This window comes from Aulostomus chinensis, chromosome 20 (assembly GCF_037954235.1).
Source record: "Aulostomus chinensis isolate RoL2024-O1b breed Wild chromosome 20, RoL_Achi_v1.0, whole genome shotgun sequence".
In the NCBI taxonomy this organism is placed as follows: domain Eukaryota; kingdom Metazoa; phylum Chordata; class Actinopteri; order Syngnathiformes; family Aulostomidae; genus Aulostomus; species Aulostomus chinensis.
In genome coordinates, this window is record NC_141339.1 from 9,148,206 (window position 1) to 9,175,102 (window position 26,897).

Genomic DNA, 26,897 nt, shown 5'->3' on the forward strand with positions numbered 1-26,897 from the left:
TCCGGCTCTGGATGGAGGAGGGATGATGGCTGAGAGCTTCAGTTAAAGCTTTTAGGAGCGTTTAGCACTGATAGACCTTTAGGGATGTTTGAATTAATGTAGAGATCATATGTTTTTACAGTTGATATAGCACAGTTTTTGCATTGGTCTGCCGGTAAATACAGCCGCATTCATGAACTGTCCTTTTGCTTGTTGTGCAGCAGTTTTCAAATCTGAAGACATTTTTGGACTTTTGGGCTTTCTCGTTTTTGGAAATCTGCACACAACTGAAAAATGAGTGCTGACACTTCTGATTGCTGACTGCTTTAGCTCTTCCTGGAAACTTGTTTTGTGGAAAACTGCAACATCACCTCTGTCATTACAACATAACCAAGCTGAGCATCAAACTGGAGAATTTCTTGAGTGAGGAATCATGAAAGGTAATGGATTTCTTTTTCTTTTTAATTATGCTCCTACACTTCATGCTCCTACAGTTGGTCAACATGGCGAAAAAAATTCAAAAATGCCACATTGGCATGCAGTCATGCACCTGTACAGGGCACCACATATGCTTCTCATCTGCACCAAAACTTGGCAGCATAAATCCTGAGAAAGTGCTGCTTTGTTGCTCTTGGATGGGAGGCTTTGATTGGTCAGCTTTAAATTTCTATAAGTGTTTGTGTATGTGCGTGCACCACAGCCCTCTTTAATAAAACATAAAATGTTCTGCAGCGCTGCCAATTTGCTGCAGATTGACTTCATATCCTCTTAAAAAAGGGATGTGTGAGAGCATACCATTTGAACTTGAGTGTTCTCACAACATGGCATGAAAGGAGAGCTGCTGGTGGCTTTGGAGAGGGAAGCGGTTCCCGGAGCTGCAGAGGTTTGGGTGAAGTCCTGAGAGGTGGGACAATACAGAGGGAAAGTTGGGGTAACAGAAAGGGAACAAGAGGAAGCAGAAAGGGATCCAAGTTGTGGGATAAAAGATTGAAATTGTGTGCTGACATAATTTATGATGATTGGAACACTATCTCAATTTTATTTTGAACGCAAATCTGCATTCTTTATATTGTTTGAATGGAACCTCCATATTTCTTTTTTTTTGGTGGCATTTTGTTAAATGTTGAAGTTGAAAGGATATTTTCTGCTTTCATCAGGACAAGAATGATTTATGTCCTCTGACCTTGTGAATGCAAGTGGATGAAAACCATCTGTATTTATGTTTAATAACACACACCCTCTAGTGGCCAGAGTATTTAAACATACGAGTAGAATGAGCAGAGTAATCTGGTGATCCCCCTAGGGGGACTCTGGAGTACCGCAGAGAGGATGTGAGAATTTCTTTTAATTCACTGATGAGTCAAAAACATCAATCCTGCATTAAAACTCTAGTTCTTGCCAGGGGTGTTTTACTGTTATTGAATCATGACAAAGAAGGCGATCATTTCAATTTCCTTAATGAAGCAGTTTTCAAAATGCTTAAATATTATTTTAAGGATCAAGCACAATATGAGAAAAAGATTCAGATCCGTGGATGGGGTGGGGGTGATGGTTGGAGGTCTTCTCACCCTGACTTTGGGGTGACATAGGACACTAATACTGATAATAACATCTTTAATATCTTTTGACAGCATTTGCAATGTTTTTTTCCCCCCATTTCCAGTCACTAAAGATCTTTTGTTACTTAAAAATATCCACAAAAAGCAGCTGCTCTCTTTTTCCATCTTGCACCAGGACTTTTTCACTGATGATGTAGCCATGTTAATAAAATACTGAATCCTCTACAGTATATAGCAAACAAGGCTATCACACAGCAAGCTAAAAGCCCGTGTTCACTTTAGTTTTCCAGCGATATCAATTGAAATGAAAATGATGATTATAGTTGGCTTATGTTACATGTAACACAGCAACTAATTCGATACATTCTCACAAATCTTCTTGCAAATGTTGCATGAGCTCTAACCAGTTCGATCCAGGCAGTTTGGGATCTTTGCAAGATGAGGTTGAATTCATGCAGTCCTCTGGAGTCTGGTAAACACTTTTTTGTGACAGAGGAGCCGCCCATCATCACAAACTTAAACTTTACCGTAGCTGCTCTACAAAAGGTACTTTTGTATCTAAACTTGAACATTAACCGAAACCTTAAAATTTAATTCTTTGTTGTATTATAGAATTGTCAGCTACAATATCTACCAGATCTCCGGTCACATGTAAGAGAGCAAAGGAACTGTGGGCCATATTAACACAAGTGGTAGAATCATTTTGAGTTACCATTTTATTTATCTTTAATTGCCTCATGGATACATAAAAATTTTCTCACTTGAGTCATTATAGACTTTCTAAACATTTTGGATTTAATTTTATCAGGGAAAATGAGTTAATACGCTCATGTTCACAAACTTACTGTAAAGCTAAAACTAGCACTTAAGTTGCTCAGCATGAAGATTAAAAAAAAACAACAAGGAGAAGCAACTAGCCTGACTCTCCAAATTTAGGCCATACACAAACCGAAATGTTGTCTCCATGAGGTTGACAGACAACCATTAGAAAGAGTTTTCAAAATAATAACTCTATATTAGAGTTATCAAAAGACATGTTTCAGTAGAAATGTAAAGAAATCACAGCCAAACTAAACAAGCATTTGCTGAGGGGGGCTGAGGGGGCTGCCATGAGCCATGAGGCGACACAGCGCATTAAGTCTTAGAACACACTGTGTGTTTCTCAGCCACAACGTACAGCAGGTCTGCTATTGTGGTTTCCAGTCCAGTCCAGCCCAAGCAGAGCAAAACATGCTGCCTCATACATTCCTAACAGGGCTGGGGTGGGAGAAGTGTGGGCTCGGGGGGGGGGGGGGGGGGCAGTGAAGAGGTGGAGGGACGGGTGGCGGATGAGAGGCAGGTGTATAGTTGGCGAAGAAGAAGGAAAGAGTGAAGAGGAGAGAACCAGACAGTTTTTCATGCGTCATTATGGCAAGTGTGAGTGACTTACATATTTTTAGTTAATTGGATTTATTATTTAGATGATATAATATGATCTAACAAATGCCTATTCAGGATGAAAATATTGTTGGAACAGGCTCTGTTATTAACAGTGAGTTTAGCTGTTTGAATTTTCTTCATTTTATTACCTTTGCTACAGAGGATTTTTTTTTTTAGAGGCGATCAAGTGTATCAACAGTATTACATCCTGTCTACATGGCAGATTTTCACCAAACTCAGTGGAGGGGTACAATATGTGACAAGAGAATAACATCGAACACATTAAATTCAAGGCAGCTTTTTCATAATCCACTTTTTGGTCTGAATAAGTTTGTTAACTTTGGCCAAAGCAGCCTGGATTTACTGTATGTAAGTTTACCTGCCACCAACACCCGCCCCCTTGGTGGTCTGCTGCTAACTTGGACAAACTATAAATGATAAACAATAAAATAATGGAAGCTGCTACTGTCTAAACAATAACCAACAACAACAATAATGTGTTTCTACACAACTGAAAGATCATTTGATGATGTGGCCTACTGCATATTTTAATCCACTGGAGACATTTGGCTCTGTTGAGGTGTGGTTTGGTAAACTGGATAAAATAAATTCCATTAGCCTCTCAGGATATCTCGTATCGGAGTTTTATTTATTTCATGTACCTCATAGAACCATTTTTGAATTTATACAACCAAGCAAAACAGATACAAGTCACAATTGCTAATGCTTGTCTGTAGCCTTCTGACTTCAGAATGTCTGATGTAATTGTGTTATAGATACGAACTGTGATTGGCTCATACGCCTTCATGGGAGGGTCTTAGAGATAGGTAGCTTGTCAAGATCTTCACATTGAACACTTGTTTTAAGCTATGGAATTTTAAACCAATTTTTTGGATAAGCCTACAAAAGTCCAACAACTCCATCATCAGCTTTATAGTAAGAGCCTCAAATTAATGGTGGACATTCCATTCTCACTGGAAATGTAATATATTAAGAGAGTTGTGAGTGGCAATGCTGTGGTTAAGGTCTGATTATTTTTAGACACATAAACCACTTGGTTAAAGTCAGGGAGAGATCAAGGTTTGGGTTAATACAAAAAAAACACAAATGCAAATACACTTGTTTTTGTCACCAGAACGGACAAAAATGTCCTGCTGTGGAGCTCCTGGCTAATAATTAAATAGGTGATATATCAATGATAGCACATTCCTTTTTGTTGTTGTAAGTATAAAAAGTGAATAAGGACAGTCTGCAGTTTCTCGTCATTTTTGTGCCTCAGAAATGATGACCATGTGAAATCTGATGGCAAAACCAAAGCTGAGAGGCCCTCAGCTAAAGCATTTGGGGATAGTGTACACGCCCTTTTGGCCTCGCAGCCCTGTAAACCAAACCAGGCTTGTTGTCCAAAGACATTTAGTCCTGAGAAAACATGATGCGTTTATGGGATAGTGACTCTCAAATCTCCTGTTTCACTGCCGGGCCACAATAAAAGAACATTCCCTTGTAAAGGGCATGACTATAACTTCACAGTTGGCTGCAACACATTCCAGGTGTTTATAGTTTTGTCAGGAGACCACACATTCCACTCAGAGGGTACTGAAACGACTTAGATGTCAACTGAGGTTTGGAAAAGGGGGCTTTACAAGTTGTGGTCAAAAACTGACCTGGAGCAGCGCCTGTCTCATAACTCTTGGTTTTTTTTATCTATTGTTGCTGATATTTTCTGGTCAGAGTAACTCAGCTAAAGTTAAAGGAAAAGCATGTATCTTTATGAGGAGCAGATTTCTATTTGCATGTTAGATCACATCATGTGGGTGTGTAGGAGTGGTTATTCACCAGGGAGAATATTTTGCACACTTCTCTATGAAAGTAAAGCCAAGAAGGGGAATGGAGGTTGAAGGAGTCTGGGGAATGGGTTTGGAAAACACCCTGAGAGGAACCACCACGATGGAACCACAAACATGGAATGGCGCTATTGGTTAGCTGAACAAACCTGGGACTAAATTCACAAACACCAAAGGTCAAATGGTGAGGGCTGAAAAAAAATGCATATGAGACCATCCTGAAAGAATTAGTTTGGATTTTAAAAAGTTTATCTTCTGGCTGGGTGTTCACTTGCCTGAAACCCACTGGATCATTCTGTAAGTGATACTCACATTTGTTTGTACAGTACATGCATTTTTACTGCGCTGGTCAGAGACAAAAGGAAATTTTCCAACAGGTTCTGTGAAGTAGCATTTAACGTGTATTTTAACTTGCTGCTAGCCTCCATATTTTCATAGGTGTGGAGGTTGGCCACTGTACACCGTCTAGACCAAATGCCCACATACAATAACAGAAAATTGTGGTTGGGAAAATCACACTCAGAGAAAACTCAACAAACTGTACGTTTAAGCAGTTCATGTTGTCTGAAAAGGCTTTTGTGACATGATTTTGGGCTGACAGCTTTGCGGAGTAACATTTTGGCAGTCTGTTCACACTTTCCATACACAAGCGTATTAAGGACATTTGGAAGTGTGCAGTGTTCTTTGTAAAGTATCTTATCGAAAAGCTACATTGATACTGTAGCAATGAGGATGTAGTAAGAGATCAGCTGACAAAGAAAGTCAAGTAAAAGGTGCTGACAGAACCAAGTCAATGACATGAGTGAGTACAATAAATGCATAAGAAAACAATAACGGACATATCCACCTATAGCTTTGACCCAAACTTGGGTCTCATGTCGAAAAAACAAAAACAAAAAACAATTCCAAACATGAATACGATAGATCATGTAGGAAAGAAGACCTGCATATATGCTTGTAAAGCATTATGAAAATAAGGGGATAATATTAAACATTCCTGAGCTTTAATGAACTAAGCGCCTCTTGTAAGGGGGGGTATCAAAAGGGAAAAAAACAAAACAAGAAAAAGTTTCACTCAGTAAATCATAACTCTTAAAACCACCTCATTTTCTTCTGTTGATGTGTTGATGATGATATATATAAAATGGACAGGATTATCATGCAGCGTGACATCTAATCTTATTATAAAATGAAGAAATCGGTGTCTTCCAAATCCACTGCTAACTTCAATGGGTGGCTGAATCCATGTGAAATCACACATGGCCATACTTCCGCTGTTCTCAGGTCATTGATCGTCCCAGTGAGCAAATTAGCAATGCTAATGTAAATAGTTGGGTTTTAGAATTGTATTTACAGCTCAAATGGTCAAACAATCTAAGTTATATTTTGTTACGTTAGACAGACGGCTGATTCCAAATATGCCGAGTTTGTTATTCATCATCATGACAGAAGTGGACTTTCAAGATGAAATATGTCATTAGCCATGCTGTTTCTATCATCAAGAGAGGAAATTTGTTAACAGAAAACCAGGATCAAGATAAACTTACGTCCAGTTGACCAGATTTTACTTCGCTTCGATCCAGGATGGAGGAGGATGGATTATATCATTATAGCTGGAGACAGAAGGGTTAACATTACATAGGTAGGAAACAAAATTTTGATGTATCTTACCAAGTAACTTAACTTTGTAGCAATTTGCTTTGAAAGTGGTGCCGGTTAGCTCTAGCATATCATATAATAATCTGGTCCCGGACAGGTCAGTGATTCTGCTTGGGTCTGGGACTTGGTTTTGAAACACTGGATGGGTGTAGTCTGGGTTCGGGTAGTAGACTTCTGCTAGGGTTCGGGTAGTAGACTTCTTCTAGGGTTCGGATGGTACATGTCTGCTAGGGTTCGGGTGGTACATGTCTGCTAGGGTTTGGGTGGTACATGTCTGCTAGGGTTTGGGTGGTACTCTTCTGCTAGGGTTCGGGTGGTACACTTCTGCTAGGGTTCGGGTGGTACGCTTCTACTAGGGTTCGGGTGGTACATGTCTGCTAGGGTTCGGGTGGTACATGTCTGCTAGGGTTTGGGTAGTAGACTTCTGCTAAGGTTTGGGTAGTACACTTCTGCTACGGTTTGGGTGTGAACGATCATCATAATCATGATTTGGATTGTTATAATTTACATATTCCAAGAGCACGAGTCATTAAAAAAATTGCTGTAGAAATTACAGTAATTCATAAATACATTATTTTTCCCCTCCTAATTTTGTTTGCACAGCCTGCTGAAAGGGAATCCAGTTTCAAATTGATGTTTTATGATGCGTCAAAGTAGTGGTTTAGGGTAGAGAAAATATTGTGGCTTCACTTACAGTTGTGAAACTCACAGTTGAGAATGGGACTCATCTGAACTCCAACAGTGGGCTCCCAAGTTTGCTCGATGTATCCACCAGCTTATCCAGCTTCCTACTACAGACTTTCTCACTAGATATCATCATATTTATGTCTTTATCCTTGTCAGAAATGTTGATATTAAGAATATTTTGGGGTTCAGAAACATCACATTATATATACTTGTGGTTTGCAGAAATATGCATCATCTGTAAGGGCCTAAGAGCAAGAACTGTTTGAACATGCAACATGTAATCAAAGCCCAATTTAATAGAATTACAGTATTTCTGTGGCTCGCAGTAGAATTATTCACAGTTTAACAACCTTGACCATGCAGAGCAGAGCAGCTGCTTCCAAAACAAAGAATAACAAAACCAAATGGCCAGTTGTCAAAATATGACTTACTTTTGGAAAACTTTTCTGTAGCTTCCCTTTACTTACTCTACAGGGAAAATTCCTCAGAAATGATAATCATGTGAAATTTGGGATTGTAAATCGGATATTAAGAAGCTGTGTGATGTGTATTGTTACTGTTGTGCTTTCATTATTCAGTGCTCAGTGCTATGTCTTTAGCCCGCAGTGCCATGAAAGTGTGACTGCAATATACCATCATGTCATTTTTGGTCTATTTTGCCGAACATTGAACTTGCCAATAATCCAAGTTGGATTCTGTCCCAAAGAGCTGTTGCATCAGGGCTACAAACCTGTGCTTGTTTGCTATCACAGATACATGCCACTGTCCATTGTTGGAGCTTATCTTGTGGCGTGTTGTGTTTTTTTTTCTTTACACTGTAGATTCAAGTCTTAACTTTATCCACAAAAGATTTATTTATCCATAACCATCAGGGTTGTTTATAACCAACAGCAATCCTTTGTTTATTGCCAATATATGAAGACCAGAAGTGTCAAAAATAACACATATATAAATTATCTAACAAATGAGCTAATCTGCCACTAAAAGCAAAAATAATATTCAAAAAGTATGCAAGCATTAATCATTTGATAGAAAAAACATTTCTGGAACAATGTCATCTTGACAGATAGTGCCTTACAAGCCCATGATTATACAGGCAGTTGCAAAGCTGAAATAATGGTGTGAAGTTGGGAAAGCTGGATGCTGAACTTAATTAGAGGTTGTTGTTTTTTTTAATTCAACCTTTTTATTTTTTGGTGATAGATTTACAAGGTTTGCAAAACCAAAGAGAGAAAAGTTGCACTGTTTCTAAGATGTTTATATCATTATTTCCCAACCAATTTGGTGCATTACTCATTAGTTACACATGTCAACCACTCGTGACCTTTTTCAAACCCTGATTGATTTTCCATCCAGGAATTTACAAGGGTAAAAACAACTATTAAGGGAAAGTTGGAAAAATGTTTAAAAAAAGTTGTTTTGACTCAATGTACTTTTGTTTTGAAGAAAATGGAATGCAGAAATCCAAACTTGTTGAACTGGGACTTTGGAGTCCAGAAAGTTTGTTATCTTTTTAAACTGTCATGAAGTGTTTATGCAGATGTTCCAAGTTTGTTTAATTTGAGGGGGAAAAAAAAACCTTCCGCCACACTTAAATTCTTACCAACAAGGTAGTTGCTGAAGTATGACTCATTTGATATTTAAGTATCCAGTGTGAAATGTTGTTTGTCAAAGAAACTGAGAATGTTCTTTCAAGTAGGTCCAGTGTTTTGCTGCGGTCTGGCTCACAGTATATAGGTGTGACTCGGCAAGGCTGTGTTGTGCTGCTGTCAGCTCCGCTCTGCTCTGTGTGTGTTGGACAAGTCGACTTCCTCACTAACGAGACAGACGTGAAGGTTTTTTCCATAGAGAGCGAGGAAAACATGAGGAGAGAAAAGGGCAGGGAGGGAGGTGAAAGTCTAGAGGAGCAAGAGAGGAATAACTTGGCAGACAGTGGGACAGATATTTGAGGGTGGATACTGATTGTGATTTGTTGGACTTAAACTCCCAGTTATGTGCTGACACTGAAACATTGCAAAAGGAGACCCAAATTATGACAAGAATTCAGTTTTCTACCAAAAATGTATCTTTATCAGGCTGGGAGAATCTGTGAAACAGGATTTAGAGTCGTATAGAAACCAGACTAGTAGGGATACCTGCATGGTGTGGCCTGGGTAAAATAACAAAATGAAGTAGGTTAAAGGTAAAGTATTTTTCAAAGACTTTAATCAAGTAGGTTTTGTACGAAACCAAGGAGGTAGATTTTAACCATTTTAGCAATCAATTTGTGTTATTTTGACTTTCACTTCCTAAGCACACTACACTGACACACTTCAGGCACCACATTTGAAACATCCACATCAGAGAGGCCAGGTGGAAACAGCACTGGACCCCTTTCTGATTGATTAAAACATTAATGCCTAAAACTAGTTTGAAGTAAAATGTTTTAGCTGTGCATTTGGCAATCTATAACAAGTGGTGCAACTGTGCAATTCAGAAGCTTACTATGCTTTTGGCAGTGCGAGACATGTTCCAGGGAGGCAAAACATGATGTGACCTCCATTTTAGAACATTAGATGGTGGTACATTGTGTGTTCAAATGACCACAGAAACAGCAGATCAATTAGGATACTTCTTCATGGTGAGCACAAAAATTCCCTGTGTGAACAATGTCTTATGACAGTTTCTGTTGCTAAAACCAAAAGGTCATAGGTCAAAGGTCAGGGGGCTGGTCAGGTTGGTGGTCAGTACCAACAAAAAACAAACATATCAGAAGGAAATGGGTCTTCAAGTCCTTCTGTAGTCTCCAGTTTGTTTAACCTTTACTATGTTTTCCTAATCTTATTCCTGTATCCAGGAGCCTAAACCTGGCCAAAACTTAGCTTTCTTTACACATCATAAATCATTAATGTAGTTTCAAGAAACTGTTTAAACTGAATAACAATACAATAAAATTTAATAAACCACAAAACATCAATTGCCAACTGGAGTATTTTGTATCTCAATTACAAAATCCTGACCTTCTGTAGGTATGGTGGTGGAATGTAATCTTAACCACCAAAGCGCAGTGTTGCGAGGGCCCTTTAGTTTCATGTTACTTTATGTATTGATGTTCTTGGGTGATCAAAACCTGGAGTTGCATTCAAATAAGATTCTCATCATTTTACAACCATGCTAATTATGGAAGCCACCACTACTATACGTGCATAATTTAATGTAAACTTAGTTATTTCCTTGTGTCCATTATTTCATATGACTCTGATTTTTGTGAGTCTACCTACCAGACCTGACCTCAGCTGTTCCACCTCTGCCTCACAGAGACACTCACGTCACCATCGTGCTTGCAGGCTGTGTGTGCTGGAGAAATCGCTTGTGTTGAAACAAATAATCTTCTCAATTCAACCCAGTGCTGTCGTGTCACCATCAGTCATGCTGCATAGTTAAATACGTAGCTTCTAAAGCTTCTAGAGTTGATGTGCTGAATATATTTCTATCTTAACAAAAAAAAAACACACATCTTCTGACATTGTGTCTCTCTTTCCAGCCTTTTTTTCCCTTCTTTTGTTTGGTCACAATCAGCAGCCATACTCTATCATTTGAATTTATGAGCTATAAGTTATATGGTTAATAACAGAGATTTTGGTATCTGTTGATTTTTTTTGTAATAAAAGTTGATATTAAGTTTAATTCAATATAGTCAGGCTTACTTTGATCATCTTTAAAAATGAAAAAGGATATCAGGGCATCTCCTCATGTAACATCCAGCATATTTTCTGCTTGTGTATTGTACTTTCGCCTGCTTAGAGGAACACTGGTGTTTGAGTGGTGATCGCATTTGACAAGGTGTTTGTTTTTGCGTAGAAAGGCAGATTTGATCCACATAGATTCACAAAAATCATAAAGATTTTAAACAGTAAGCCAGTTTGCCCTCAAAAAGTAACATGCACAGTTTTCTGTATAAACGAATATCCAGAATGGACTATTCACAGCAAATGTTTTCAGGGGAAATATTTTGCAAACTCTTGAGTGGTCCTCTGCTTATTAACTGGGTCCATCCAGTGAAAGGCAGCTGGCTTGAAAAAATTTGATCAAACCATAAAACTATGAAGTGTTAAAAAATTGTGAAGAACAATGGCTACTATTTTTGCATAGAATTTCTTGAGAAACAGCATACTGTTTAACCGTAAAATCAGAGTGTTTACACTGGCCATAGTGTACAGCCACAGTCAAGCATCATCCATCCACAGAGAATATCACAGATTACGCCAGTTGGAACAATTAGAGAGCTGAGGCACACGGGTTTAAAAGTTATTGCATTCATCGTGTCTCTACATTAATTGATGCTTTCTCAGAGGCATGCAACAAGGAGAAATGTAGTGCATTCACAAATACCCTTTTTCATTTTTTTTACTTACTCACAATCATGCAGGGTTTTTTGCTGAAAAACAAAAAGAAACCTGATTGATCCCTTGCCCACACAAGTAGATGAGCTGATCTTCTAATGTCTTTCCAGTTTTGCATCTTTCCAGCATGAAGAAAAAAAAAATTGTTGCTCCCTTGGGCTGTAAGCAAGTTTGGAGTCCTGTTCTTTACATGTCAACACATGGAACAGTTGTCATTGCATCAAGCCGAAAGTGGGCCACATATTATCACTGTTGCAGAAAAATACGTGTTCGATTTCAGAAAAAAAAATGTTAGCAGGTATTAGCAAGCAAGAAGAAAAGGGACCAGAGTCACAGCTGCAGCCTATACATTCTGAGTATTAATATATGAAGTTCCATCCATCCATCCATCCATTTTCTATACCGCTTATCCATTAAGGGTAACGGAGGGAGGCTGGAGCCTATCCCAGCTGACATAGGGGGAGAGGCTGGGTACACCCCGACTGGTCAGCAGTCCGTCGCAGGGTAATATAAGACGTTTAAGTGTAATAGTCCTTTAAAGCTCACCATGTGTTTTGAGTCAGTGAACACATTTTCCACCATCAAAAAACTGTCAAGACAAAACTGCTCAGGTGCACCACTATGTTACTATACATTATGCCATAAGACAATGTTTTTGCAGCGTCAACACCAGGGCATGGTAACTGCCTCTCTTCGATGAGTCAGCGACCTGCCAAATCCCTTTCCTGTGTGTGAGTGTGTGTTTCCCAGACTCCCCTGCTGCTCTGCCGAGTGTTTTTGTTTCCTAACATCAGGTTCCACACCCTCATTGCCTCCAGTGTGGAGCAATGATGTGTGATCCACTGTTACATGCGGTTATTAAAACATGAATGTAGCCTGAATATGGAAGTAAACTGGCCTTGTATGATTTATTAGACCCTCTGGTTTTATTCTGTAAAAGTCACACTTCTGACCTCATCCAGAGTGTGATGGCTGACATATGGTGCACCATGAGAAAACATGTGAGATATACAAGTTTGTTGTGCACAGTATTTTGGGAGGAGACTGCGGGGGATTGTGACATAGCTAGTTTGTATGATTGATGACAGCATTTGTAAAGGTTTTTAATGGCCCAGCAAAATTGGTTTCTGTCAGTTTCATATTTTCAAACATCTGCTTTGTGTCTTTCCTTGTCTTTGACAGACAACTACGGGGGATATGAGAACCAGCTGTTCAAAGGTAATGATGGAGCCTCTCTCTGGTCTTCCAGCACGTGATTATTATGGCTCAGTCTATTGAAGTCTGAGGGTGAATTTGAGGAGTGATGCATGATGAGTTTGCTGACTGCGCCCCCACCATGTCCAACATGTGTGTATACACACACACACACACACACAAACACACCCATATATATATATTGCCAATACTTTGACATCATCACCAGCTCGAAGCATACTTTTTTCAACTAAACTAAAACTCATTAGGTATCTTGAGCTCACAAAGATGTATCTTTCATCACTTTTTGTAGTTGGTAGCCATTGGAAGCCTTTAGCCTCAAGCTACATATCTTTGCCTTCTTAAAATAATTGCCTAAGTATTTTTTTTTCAAGTTTTTCAGAAAACACAAAAACTGGGGACAAAACGTCATAAAGATTTGTTTTAGGCAAAAAAAAGCTGTCCAAAATGACTTGGCAATTATTTTAAGAAGGTGACAATAGACGGGCCTCGCTCTTTCTGGATGCTTGAGTCACAAATGAGTGATGCAGCAGTTAAAATAATGTCTGTGTGAACTGAAGGTACCGATTTGTCAGTAAGGCAAAATCCATTTTTTTGGTGAAATACTGCCTCCATGCACATATGACCAGTGATTAGTAGAACTGCATCCAAGCAAGGTTGGTCTTCTTATTTATTCCCTTCAATTTAACTGATTGAACAAACTAGTGGCGTTGAACATGAGTATATTTGGTCAGAAGAACATTATTTTTTCGGTCTTTCATGTTCGCATTTTTCCCTGACTTGTTTTGCAGAAGAGGATCTCACTGGCGAGGAGGAGGAAATGCCTTCATTTAGAGGTGAAGGCCACATGCACACAAGTCTAACAAAAACAAACATCCGCATCCACAGCTTTTTATATTAATGAATTTGAATGACCTTGTTAGTACATCTGCCTTGGTGAATTAATTATTCGTGAGCTTAACATCCATTAGGCCTCTAAGTTTTATCCCTTGTAATCCAAAACACCCAAATATTTTTAGTTTTATACTACAGTTTAAACAAACCATCAATAAAGTCCATTTTAATCCCTCAATGCACACAGCAACTGTTGCCTGTAAACTGTGTTGTTTGTATTTTCCAACAGTTTGGATCATGGCTTAGCTTTTTGTTTTTGTTTGCTCCTTCAAAATTCAGCAATATGTTAAAATCACATTTGTGATCATTTTCTGTCCATTAGCCAGCCTTTATAGTTTTGCTTCGTAGTCGTATTTTCTGGCCAAACTGATAATGGGATTAAGACACAAATGCTTATTTGAGTTTGATGTGATTTTTGCTTGTACTTTGTTGTCTTTAATTTGTATTTTGTTCATTCATGCATTCCCCTGTCCATCTCATGCTCTTCTAGGACGTACCAGAGGTGGATGTATGAGGTGTCAGCAGAGCCATTCACTTCAGCTGGCAGTTAAAGTTCTCTATGGATTTGTTGCATTCCTCATCATCACTGTGGCTGTGCTGGCATCTCTTGGTGAGCACTTAGAGATTGTTGATTTTCAGAGCATATTGGGAAACGATCACCAAGCAATGAAAAACAACATTAGCACCAGTATAAAATCAAAAAGAAAAGGTCTTATAATCCATTAAGTAGGCTATTCGTGAGGTAAATGTCAGACTGGGTCTTGCTCACCATGTTTTACCAAACAGCTGCTCAGTGCCAACACCTGCTTTTCATATTAACATCACACTTTTTATTAGGTCTGAAAGCTGTAAATCTGAATCTTTTACTACCATTCAGGGACCTGAAAGGGGAGAGTTAAACTTGGTAGAGTGACGCAAAATCCAATAATAAGTACACACTGTTGTATTAAGTACACATGTACAGAACAGTACCAAAGTGCAGTTGTGTTCGAGGTCTGCTGTTAGTACAACATTTAATTTTATGTTCATGAGAGAGCCAGAAATATGTACCAATGAGTGCACATTGAGTGTATAACTCTTGAAATCATTGAGCACATAGGTCTACATTTACACAGATTCTTTAAATCTGATTACTGACCTTATTTTTTTAAATAATATGATACTTTGATGAAGAGCGAACTTCTATTCTATTCAAATTCTTGCTTCCGTGCTGTCGTCCAACTATGACTGAAGATGACTAACCACATTACATCCTTAATTCTCCAAGTTTCCCTCCAGAATGTCTTTACAAATTCTGAATGACGTTGCAAACATGATATATTTGCTCACAGATTATGCAAAACACTGTTCCAATTCACTTTCAGGAAGCTCGTGCTACACCATCAAGCAGTCTTTATTCGGAAAATACTGTGAAAACTAGTAGGACTTCATAGTTGAGTAAAAACTAGTAGGACTTCATAGGTGGAGTAAAAACTCGTAGGACTTCATAGGTGGAGTGAGGAAGGCAATTTATAATAATAATAATAATAACGAGCAAACATAATAGGGTCTTCGCCTGAAGTAGCTTCAGGCTCAGGCCCTAAGAAGAAGAAGAAGAAGAAGAAGAAGAAGAAGAAGAGGAAGATCCAAATACTCCAAATTTGGTTATCCCTACTATGACTTGGTTATTATTAAGGTAATCAGAAAATGCTAGTTACATGCCACTGTCTTCTTCATTTATGTAGTCAATGTCACTTCTCAAAATCATGAAGGGTTTGCACTCTTACCTGATTCCTTTTCCTTGGTATGACTAACAATTCTAAAGAAAGTTATTAAAATGTTTACAAAACAGAAATGCGCAAAAGACTTTTTTTTGCTTAATCAGTGACATACAATGTTTGCAAGAAGATTTGAAAATGAGATGGCCACTGCTGTCTGGTTGACACAGGACTTTACAGTGCCTGATCATTTTGTTAATGTTGTAGTTTAATACAGCTCACTGATGGCAAAGACAGCTGGACATCCAATGATGAGGAGCAGATTTGTGAGCTTAATTGAGCCTAATCAGGATCAGGCGTGGTTGCCCTTTAATGAGAACACTCATAGGCAAAATGCATCCCCTGTAGATCTCAATCCAGTCTCAATCTTTCCAAATTAATTTCCAGGCAGAATAGTTTTCCGAAGCAGTCTATCATCCAAGATGGTAACTGCACTGTGGCGTCACACAAGCTCACAAAACAGAGGAATCATCGCAGAGCGAGCAAATTGTCCAATGTGTGACCTTTTGCTTACTTTTTTCCAAGTCAGGGTGGCCCTGTAGAATAAAGACTCCTTTCAGTGGTGTCTCTTCCCGGTGTTACTTTAGGTTTTCTCTAATCTGCAGTGTTATAGCACTATCCAGTGTCCATTGTGAAATATTTTGTGTTCCTTTTTTTTTCCCCTGACAATCATTTACATCAAGTGCGTCCAGACACGTGAACGCCACATATACAAAATCAACAATTTTTTGCAATGCTTTAGAAATTGTAGAAGTCTATATCAGTGTTGTGGTTTACAGTCCAGCTGTACAACACCAAACCACTATGAACCTGCAGTATTAACAGAAACCACACCACACTTGGCTCAAACTCCCGTGCAGAAGAAAAACAGACACCAACCTTCTGGTTTTCCATTCCTTGCTGAACATCTATTTTAGAATACACATATCCACATTAGTCTCTTAAGTAACTAACGTTGCACATTTGTTTTTAGCTGTCTTATGAGAAGGAAATACACTTTTGTCAAATGAATACTTTCATGCTTGGAGAGTGTTTTCATTCATTTAAAAACTGGAATAAGTACTTCTATGTACAGAAACAAGGAGAGTAACAAGTGATGTACTGCATCACTGTCACAGGAGAAATAAAAGCCAGCAGGTGCTGTGTGAGGAACTTTTATAAATGCTAAGAGACTTACTTTATCCCCTGAGTCTGACCCTGTGATGCTTAGAAAGTCACTTAATACACACAAACTCCCAAATAAACACACAAACACACAAAACTCCCACTCTCAAAACTGTTGTTGGTCTCTTGGGAAATATGTGAGAGTTGCAGGACCTGTCCAGCTGGCTGGCTGGTGTTTTGGTAACATTTGTTAGCTAAGAATGTTTTTTATGTGTCAGGATTAAATTCCTCCTCTTCACGGGAAAAAAAGAAAAACTGCTCTCAACTAATCAGTTAGTACAAACTCAGTGGAGCTTTGCATTTGTTTCGCACCATGTTAATAAAGTTTTTTTTGTCTCTGAATCTGCAGTGTTCAGGAAGATAGACAGTCTGCCTGAGGAGGCATACAACAAGAAAAACACCAGGGTACAGCAAGAAACAGAAGGTAAAGTAGCACACTTTTAATACAGTTTGCACCATTGTTACGAACATAATGGGAAAGTACACATAGACACAGATCCTGAGGATTTCTTTGGAGTAATGCCTCAAAAGAGATGCCAGATGTTTGTAGGTATTTATATAAAATGAGATTAGGATTAAGATTTCATGCATTTTTTTTCTCTGACATGCTACTGTACGGGACACTGGCTCCTCTATGCGACAAAGAGGCTGAAACAATATTGTTTTCTTGAAACAGTTGTTTCAAGAAATTCTGCATGAAGATATAATGTTCATTATTGGGGACAGTGACCTTTGACCCTCCAAAAAGGCAAATTCGGTAGATTTCCTTTAAGTTAGTCTACAGATGTTACGTTAATGAGAATGGGATAGATAGACAACACACAAACCCTGATATAAATGAAAGTGAAGTACACACACACTTGATAGTGTTTTACTGTACTGATTTTCATTCTTGTTATTGACTAAATTATCTTTTCACAAGGTGCATTTAGTCTCTAATTGGAGTTTTTAAGAGTGTTTTCCTCAGGCATGAAATGAATATTTTTTTTGGTCATTTTGCAACTTTTCTTTGTTGAAAGTTCTGTCTTGTTTTTGTAAACCATAACTAATAAAAAAACATTGCTCAAAGGTTAAATATTTTCTTTCATGTTGTTTGTGATAGGATTTAAAAACAAAATCTAAATAGACCATTAGAATACAAATACATGTCTAATATTGTTGTCCAGACTGCCTCACTGCATAACGTCTCCTCTACTCTGTATATTTTTGTCTGTTTCCATCTCACAGACATGAGTAACTGCTCAGGTTGTCTAGATGTGACTTTGTACAGTGAGGAGATCAGCAGGCTTAAGAGAGAGTTTGAGGACATCCAGAAAATGATACTGGGGCAGGAGCAGGTATGTATAGCCCCCCTAAATACTTAATATTCACAGCTGTGAAACAGACGCTCTGAAAATACCCATGAAGCATAAAGGGAAACTGTATGTCAAGCTATATGTTGTTATATTGGCTTCAGGCCCTGGACCAAGCCTCTCAGTCTCAGACCACACTGATGGCCACCAGCAACCGACTGACTCGTGACATGCAAAACCACCTCATGTCGATCAAACTTCTCAACCAGTCACTGGAGAGATATCTGGATCAGGTGGACGGATGGAAGGATGTGATTGAAGAAACTGAAGAAAAGATGAAAACTATGTCAGAGGATCAGTATGACATCAAGGCTACAGCACAGCAGGTTAACACCACAGTGGCGCTCAGGTACGTTAAAAGGTGACAAAGGGTTGATAGTGTCATGATATTAAAACCCAACATAAGTTGCTTAGATACATCAAACTCTACAAACAAGTACTGCAAGAGCAGCTTTTCTCTCTCTTTTTTCCTACATTTGAGGGATCTTTTTAACAAATGGCAAAGTGGAAATTTTATTGCTTAAAAGCAAGCTCTCGTATGCAGTAGTTTATTACTGGCAAGCATTGTACGTGAAAAAAGCCATTCCTACCATTTAACCCAACATATTTATTCTATTTTTAATAAGATCATCAATTTGTGACTTTGAGTTTAAACTGTCATCTATGTGTTTTCCCTCAATATCTCAACCATTCATTTTGAGACAAACTTCTTCTTATTTAGATTTCTGTTGAAACGTAGTTTCAGAATCCCATATTTGCTAGATTTGTGGCCAGTGATAGATACACACACACACACACACACACACACACACACATATATATATATATACATATATACGTATATATATGTATGTATGTATGTATATATATGTATATATATGTATGTGTGTGTGTGTGAGTGTGTGTGTGTGTATATATATATATATAGATAGATAGATAGATAGATATAGATATATATGGAGATAGATAGATAGATAGATAGATAGATAGATAGATAGATAGATAGATAGATATGTATATATATATATATATATATATATATATATATATATATATATATATATATATATATATATATATATATATATATATATATATATATATATATATATATAGAGTGTCTCTCAAGGGCTGCACGGTGGTGCAGTGGTCAGCACTGTGGCCTCACAGCAATAAGGTTCTGGGTTCGAGTCCCGGCTCGGGCGCGGGATCTTTCTGTGTGGAGTCTCCATGTTCTCCCGTGCGTGGGTTCTCTCCGGGTACTCCGGCTTCCTCCCGCAGTCCAAAGACATGCAATTTGGGGACTAGGCTGATTGATACTCTAAATTGACTGTGAGTGTGAATGGTTGTCTGTCTATATGTGTTGGCCCTGCAATGGACTGGCGACCTGTCCAGGGTGAACCCCACCTCTCGCCCGTAGATGCTGGGATAGGCTCCAGCCCCCCCGCGACCCTTACTAGTAAGGAATAAGCGGAAGATGACGATGGACGATGATGGAGTGTCTCTCAAATGTATAACATCTAAACCTGTTTCATTGTCCACATCCTATGTGTGACCTTGACCTATGAATGGAAATTTGTAGGACAAGTTACAGTGCCAGACTGTTTTAATTGCCCCCCATGGAGAGTAATAAACTTTTTTGAATCTGAATTATAAAAACTGGATGACTTTAATTTCAGACCTAGAAAATGAGTGATTAACTTTAGCATCCATGTTGAATGAGTTGATAAGGTCAGTTGCCTCTTTGGTCTCGATATGTGTAGAACATTTACAGATAAGGAAAACTCCTTACAGCTCATCGTTTTTGGATAATCTTATTTCAAGTACAATCCTGTTTTTTTCTCATCAACGAATAAAAATTATGAAGTATCTGCTGTTTTCTGCTCTACTAGTGCAATGTGGATCGATGCCCTGCAGAGGAAAGCAGATGAGGAGACTCTAGTCCTCCAGAAGTTGACCAGCGACTGGCAGAACTACAGTCGAGTTCTGAGTGCGATCAAATCTAACACAAGCAGCACCATGCAAACCTTGCGCTTCCTCCAAAATGGCATCATAGCAGATCACCAGAGAATCGGCATGTCCACTGAGGTGTACTACGATCTCACTCAGCAGGTACATTAGGAGTTTGGCTGGACTTTTATATCCATCCATCCATCCATTTTCTATACCGCTTACCTGTAAAGCAGATCTACAGATTTTGAAAGGGAACAACAAACAAAAGCCAATCAAATCTTTTTGATGGATGGGGGACTCTCAGGAAAAGTTCTTTATAGCAGTGGGGGCTATGCAACATTTGAAGTGCAACATGTGCATGTGTTTCACAGGTGATGAACCTTCAGATGCAGCTTGATAATGTCACTTCTTTCATGGATGAACATGAAGAGAACATGCATGATCTTCACTACCATTCCCGGTAAAACTGCCCTCATGACAACAGTGTATTGACTTGCTTCCTTGCACCTTTTCCCCAAAACCTATTGTAAAGTTTAACTCTAATCTTTACTCTATCATGCTTGTCAGTTTTAGAAATAAAAGTAAGAAAAACTCTTTTGTGTAATCAATTCAGAAGCAATAGTATTTTTACAAGTAGAACTCCTCACTTAATCACCCTTTTTAGGTACTACGAGAACCGAACAGGTGAGCGCTTCTCTGCCTTAGATGGTCGTCTAAACTCCATTGAGATGGAAATCGACACTATATCCTCCAGTATCAACGCCACTGTCTCCCACGTCCAAAGCATGTACAAGTACATCAACATCGAGAGTTCGTCCTGTCAGGGTCGCCTGAGCAGACAAACAGAAGATCTACAGGTTGGAAATGCATATGAAAAATATTTTGTTTTCTTATCTTGATGAATACTCACAAAAATTACAGTTCTTGTATAGCACAGTTGAAAAGCAGTTTTGTTTGAAATCCAGGATGGATACGTATGCTTAGATTTTGATATTTGGTTGGCTTAGGTTGAGATGTCAGGTAACCAAAATTCAACGTTGGGAATTTTTTTTTTTTTTTTTTAACCTGTCCTGTTCAGTAGCTAAGGCAAGCAGCATCAGTGTTCCTGGTGCCTTATTGTACTGAAGCAGTTTTACTCTGCATAGGAGGAATCTGATAAACTCCTCCTATTGCCATTTATGTTTAACTTTATTAGGAATGGTGTTGGTTCATTGATGAAGCTACCGGACTGAGGCTCAGGAGTGGACAGGAAGAGAGAACAGGGACAGGATAGGGAAGACAAGGGGGAGGGGGGAGACAAAAAAACAACAACAGCAATAGCAGAAAACAACAACAACAACAACAACAAAAACACAAAAACAAACAAAGACAAAAAACAAACAAAAAACAAATAAACAAACAAAGAAAAGGTAACAACAACAAAAGAAAAACAAAAAACAAAAAACAATGGTTGCAGAATTTCCGGTGCAGGCTTACCATTTGGTATAATATAATTTTAAGATTAATGTCTGAGTGTGTGTTTATGGGTCAGCTGTGCGCTCCATGCGTGTATGTGTGTATACGCGTGTGTACGTTTATGTTTATGTGTTACGGTTTATCTTGGATGCTGTGCGGAGCTGGCTGTAGCTGATGTGGGGGGCCAGGACATCGCACCCCCAGTCCAGGATGGCAGGATGTTGGGAATTTTAATGACAGTGTCAGCATGATAAACATCAACAGTTATACTATCAACTAACTGCAAATGAATGTCTTCCAAACATCCACAAATTATCATTTTTCATGTCCTTGGCATTTGAAAATGTTGGATGCCAGACAAACTCTATATTTTATAATTACTTTATAATCTTTTGCAAAATTGAATTATACATCATTTCAAACTAAAATTAAACATGCTGTCCATTATTTGACTTGTTTTAAATTTAGGTTAGTTGGCTGACAGCTCAAAACTTACTTAGTTTTTTTCAGTGTGTCTGGTCTAGAGACCTTGATAAGCTTCATGACCCTGATTGCTTATTGTTCAGAACAATATAATTAAAAGAAGCTTATAGCCTGCAAGCATCTCTGAATTGTTAAGAATGTTTATATATTTTCCTCAAAGTAAACAATCAAATCAACAAGTCTATTGTTGTTTACTTATTACCAGGATAATTCTTTATTTTCTTTAATTTAGACTATCTAGGCTATGGGTGTACTGTGCCTTTTTAATTCTGGGTATGTGTTTTTTTATTGTCTTTTTTCTTCCCTTTCATTACCAACTCCCCTTTCTTCTGCAGAACATGAACAACACGGTCCTGTTACTCCTCCACTTGGCCGACACACTGCGGCAGCAGAACATGTTGCTTAATGTCCGTCTGGATGTGGATGTCAGAAACCTGTCCATGGTGATGGAGGAGATGAAGCTGGTGGACACACACCACACACAGCTGATAAAGAACTTCACTATATTAAAAGGTAGAGTGGAGATTCATGTCTGTATAAATGATTAAATGTGTATGCTTTTGTTTTAGCCTCACCTAGGCATGCTCTTTCAACAGGTGCTCCTGGACCACCAGGTCCCAAAGGGAACCGTGGCGAGCCTGGCTCAAAAGGACCTGTTGGACTGACAGGGACCAAAGGTGATCGAGGCCCTCAAGGAAGCCGAGGACCCTTTGGAGAGAAGGGATCTCCTGGACTCAAAGGTGGACCAGGAGAACCTGGCCCCAGCGGAAATAGAGGTGCTGTAGGTATCAAAGGGGCAAAGGGATCACTTGGTCAGACTGGACTACGTGGTGAGAGAGGCCAGAAAGGTGACATGGGTTCCTCTGGTAAAGATGGGCTCCAAGGACCAACAGGACCTCCAGGGATCCAGGGTCAAGCAGGACTACCGGGTATCATTGGACCACCAGGGCCAAGAGGAAAACCAGGGCCAAGTGGACCACCTGGACCACCTGGAACCCCTGGACCTCCGGGATTGCCATATCCCCATGATCAAATCAACACCCAGCAGCAAACCAAGCCTGCAGCTGGTTCCAAGAGACAGTAGATGGATGACAGAGAGAAGAAAGACTAGAATCGGGGCAAAGATGGTAAAGAATTTTAAACTGGAGTTATCAGCCACTGTGACTGGTGATGCAGCAGGCACTGAAGAGAATATCTATGGGTTCACACAAGAGGGATTTTCATAACCAAACCAAATTAATCAGATCCAAGATGCAGCTTGAGAACCAGAGACTGAACTGTTGGTTCTTTTGATTATTCACTGACAACTGCGAGTATCCCTGAAAAGAATGACTGTTGGGTCAACCTTAGAACATTTGTACAGAGGTTTGAAAGGAAACTGCTTCATCCAACACTTGGATGTCATTGCTACTTGCTAGAAGAGCACATGGGGACACACACGTTTGTCAACATTACATGTTTACAGTTTGATCAAGTTTGATCCAGATTGCCTCAAAAAGTTAATCACTTATTCCTTGTATTATTACAGATTTTTTCCAATGTTTGTTTCTTTTAAATCAAAATTATTAAAAATCATCAAAAAATTGTTCTTGAGATATCCTGCTCACAAATAAACACACATTACCAGCTTGAAAGAGGTACTAATAGAGCAAAGCTAAACATGAACTTTTACCAGAATGTGCCCAATAATGGAGTGAATGTACTGAAAATGAAGAACGTGTGTGAGGTTCTTGCGGAGCCAACGCCGCCTCATGGGATTTCCCAACCATATGAACACAAAAAAAATTTTCATCATTTTACGTTATATACACATTGACACATACCATTCTGATGGATGGCACTTTATCTGTGTAGCAATCTAAACAGTTTTATCATTTGTATGAGGCAATTCAGAGCAGGTACTCTGAAGACTTTTAGATGTGTAAATGATTTTAATGGCATCTGTTTTGAGGAAACAGAGGTTATGGCCTTTAAAGTTCCAGTCTAACGTATAAATGATTGCTGTGATGGCCACATTTTACAGCGCAAAACATTCGGGATTGATAGGCATTCTTCAATTGTGAAATAAAGACAGGAAGATCAATACCATTCTCATCTTTATGCAAGAATGGAGCTGGAGTTCCTTGCTAAAGAACATCAGGGGAAATCAGGTTCCATTTCACAAACATGTTCACCAGTTTATATTCATATTTGTTGTATATCTTGACTGTTTATTTTTACCCAAGTAACTGAGCAAACCTGATTTATTTTAGGATCCAAATCTTAGTGAACACATTGTCAGTGTGTAGGTTGCTAACAGCTCGGAGTTTGTTGTTGTGTGTGGCTTTGAGGAGGGCAGAGAATGCTAACTAAAAATGGCATTCTTATACCTACAATATTGTTTCGGTAAACTAGACTAGGAGTCAACTCGTCAAGCTTGCCCAAAGATTAGAAGGAATTGGTAATGTAGACACTCTTCAGAGTTCATCACTTGACTTTAGACTCCTTATTGCCTCTCATTTGATTGGTCCATAAATAAACAATAGTGGTTTTGGGAGGGGTTGGGTTTCAGATTTTTTCTGACAATTGAGACAAGGAACTGCTGTATTTCTGAAAACAGCTGGGCTAAACTGTTTGATGATGCTTCCAGTCTTGTATTTATCATTTTAACTGCCCAATTAGCATGAATCTCTGTACCTGCAGGTTGGTGGTCTGCTCAGTCAGTTCAAATGTATTCAAAACCTATTTCATGTTTGCATTCATGGCAGACCTACACTGTCAGCTCGCTGCCAGTTAGCATGAGGGATAAGAACCAAAACCTGGTATTGAATGGGTTCTGGGGCTAAATTAGAGAAAATTTTTTTTTTTTAAAGCTGCATAAAAAAAAATCTGTTACAATTTTCTTCTTAGCAGTTCCCAGGGGCTATTCTAGAATGATCGCCACTGATCATAGATGGAATCGATACCCCTGACTGATTCAGAGACATTGGAATCCAGTCCATATCCAGGTCTGAGGTCTGTGGGTTTTTCTTCCAGTATGAAAGATGTAATGAGGGAAATAATGTACTGGTGGTGCTGATTTTCTTATCTTACTCTCAAAAAATTTAAGCAATTATGTCAAAATGTTGAATTTTTTTTTTTAAGAGGAATGAATGACAAAAGGTTAATGACGCCCATTGAACATATTAAAAAAAAACATGTAAACTTCATTTGAAATGGAAAAACTAAACAAGTTGTTTACCTGCAACAGAAGTGCTGCATTTGCCACAGTTCCTACTTCAATCGTGATAGTGGAGTCATCACTTTTTAAGATGCACAAGTAAATAATCATTTATATCAAAGAACAAAAGCTTTACAAAAAGGGAAACATACTATTTTTGTAAAACTGTGTGTTATGAAATGCGACTGGCTTGCATTGAACTTAAATAAAGTTGTTTTTTTTAATTCTTGGTCTCGTAAGTATGCTATTGTACTTGCAGAGCACATTGCTATTGTTGCCTGTGAAGGAAAGGGAGTGTTTTTTTTTAACATTAATTCGAAACACATGTCCACCCCTCCCATTAAATATTTGAGGTTTGCTGCCACTAAGTCAAAGACATTTCCTCCACTGTTTTAATCTACCAAAAATGTGACCCTGTCCTTATATAGTGTACTGTGTTATATAAAGAAGTAAATAGAAAGGAGGGGCATACCTTACATTCTTTGTTTGTATTATCTTGTATCTGGTAGCCTCCTTGCAATGATCTGTTGTCTTAAACCTGCAGAATTATGATCTTATAGTGTTTCTCTTTCTTTTATCTGCTAAAAAATAATACTTGTTGTCATGACATTTTGTCAGATGTGAGGAACCTGATGTCCAGCAAAAACGTCCTTTAAGAATCCACCCAAATCCATTGCTGTGGTTCTTTAACCACAGTGAGAACATTAGCCAAGCATTTGCTGTAGATGAATAAGTTTAGTGGCGCCTGCATGTATACCAGCTGCTGGACCAGCTGCATCTTCCCATCAGATCCTCACCCCCACTGTGAGGGTTGCCTCATAACACTTCAAGCCAGCATTGCACTCACACAAGCTAACTAGAGCAGAGTACTCGCCTGCTCTACGCTCGTCTACACACACAGGAGCTACAGCAGTGGGAGCTACAGCAGCCCCTTAATTGTGCGAGTACTCTATATGTACTTTAAACGCAGCCCTTCTTTTAAACGACTTAAAATGAAAAATGAAGACTTCCTTTGAGCAGGATACTTAAATATCTCTAGTTCAACATGAAAACTGGAAAATATTCTTGAAATATTCTTGAACTATTCTTGATTTGATGTAAGTGTGGAAAATGTAGACGCTGGAAACAGACCTGAGATCAGAGCATGGTTCTTATTCTGCAGATGTGGAGCTAAGGGGCCAATGCAGGGCACAAGGGGTGAATGAAAGGGTGTGTTTGATATGAGCGAGTGAATGCATTGCAAGATGGTTCAAATGTTGTCTGACTTGCTCTGAAAGTCTGCTAGCGCAAACATCCGAAATCATATGGTAGTGAGGCACTTGCAGTTTTAAAGGTCAGGCTCCCAGTTTCTCTCCGAAGGACTGTAGGACATGGAAACAACTTTTCCTGGTCTACATGAACACTTACTGGCTTCAAAAATGCAGTCACCACCCATGAGAATGTTATGAGACATCTATCTGGTCTTCCATCCATCCATTTTCTCATTTTCTACTGCTTATCCCGTTAAGGGTTACAGGGGGCTGGAGCCTATCCCAGCTGCTTTTGGGCAAGACGTGGGGTTTACCCTGGACAGGTCACCAGTCCATCACAGGGCCAACACATAGAGACAGACAACCATTCACACTCACAGTCACACCTACGGTCAATTTAGAGTATCAATCAGCCTCGTCCCCTCTTGATGTCTTTGGACTGTGGGAGGAAGCTGGAGTACCAGGAGAGAACCCACACAGGAACAGGGAGAACATGCAGACTCCACACAGAAAGATCCTGTGCTCGATCCAGGACTCGAACCCGGAACCTTATTGCTGTGAGGCGACAGTGCTAACCACTGCACCACTGATTATTCCAAATAATCTTCATAACTCTCAGACATTTGTACAGACATTCACTTTTAAA

General features: G+C 39.0%; 1 protein-coding gene across 1 annotated transcript; it reads left to right on the forward strand.

Moving 5' to 3' along the window:
- On the forward strand, positions 1–25,225 carry scara3 (scavenger receptor class A, member 3). Its single transcript, XM_086190172.1, has 12 exons — positions 1–419; positions 12,712–12,747; positions 13,536–13,580; positions 14,129–14,248; positions 16,909–16,983; positions 17,787–17,896; positions 18,016–18,260; positions 19,804–20,023; positions 20,236–20,324; positions 20,529–20,721; positions 22,138–22,315; positions 22,399–25,225. The coding sequence occupies exons 1-12, from the start codon at positions 413–415 to the stop codon at positions 22,884–22,886; spliced, it is 1,806 nt and encodes a 601-aa protein (XP_086046298.1). The 5' UTR covers positions 1–412; the 3' UTR covers positions 22,887–25,225.
- Positions 25,226–26,897: the final 1,672 nt, after the last annotated feature.

Bases quoted from the DNA above. Each gene is read 5' to 3' on its own strand.
- scara3 (XM_086190172.1), top strand. The intron at 13,581-14,128 runs GTGAAGGCCACA...ATGCTCTTCTAG, and splicing joins GGAAATGCCTTCATTTAGAG to GACGTACCAGAGGTGGATGT. The intron at 16,984-17,786 runs GTAAAGTAGCAC...TCCATCTCACAG, and splicing joins GGTACAGCAAGAAACAGAAG to ACATGAGTAACTGCTCAGGT.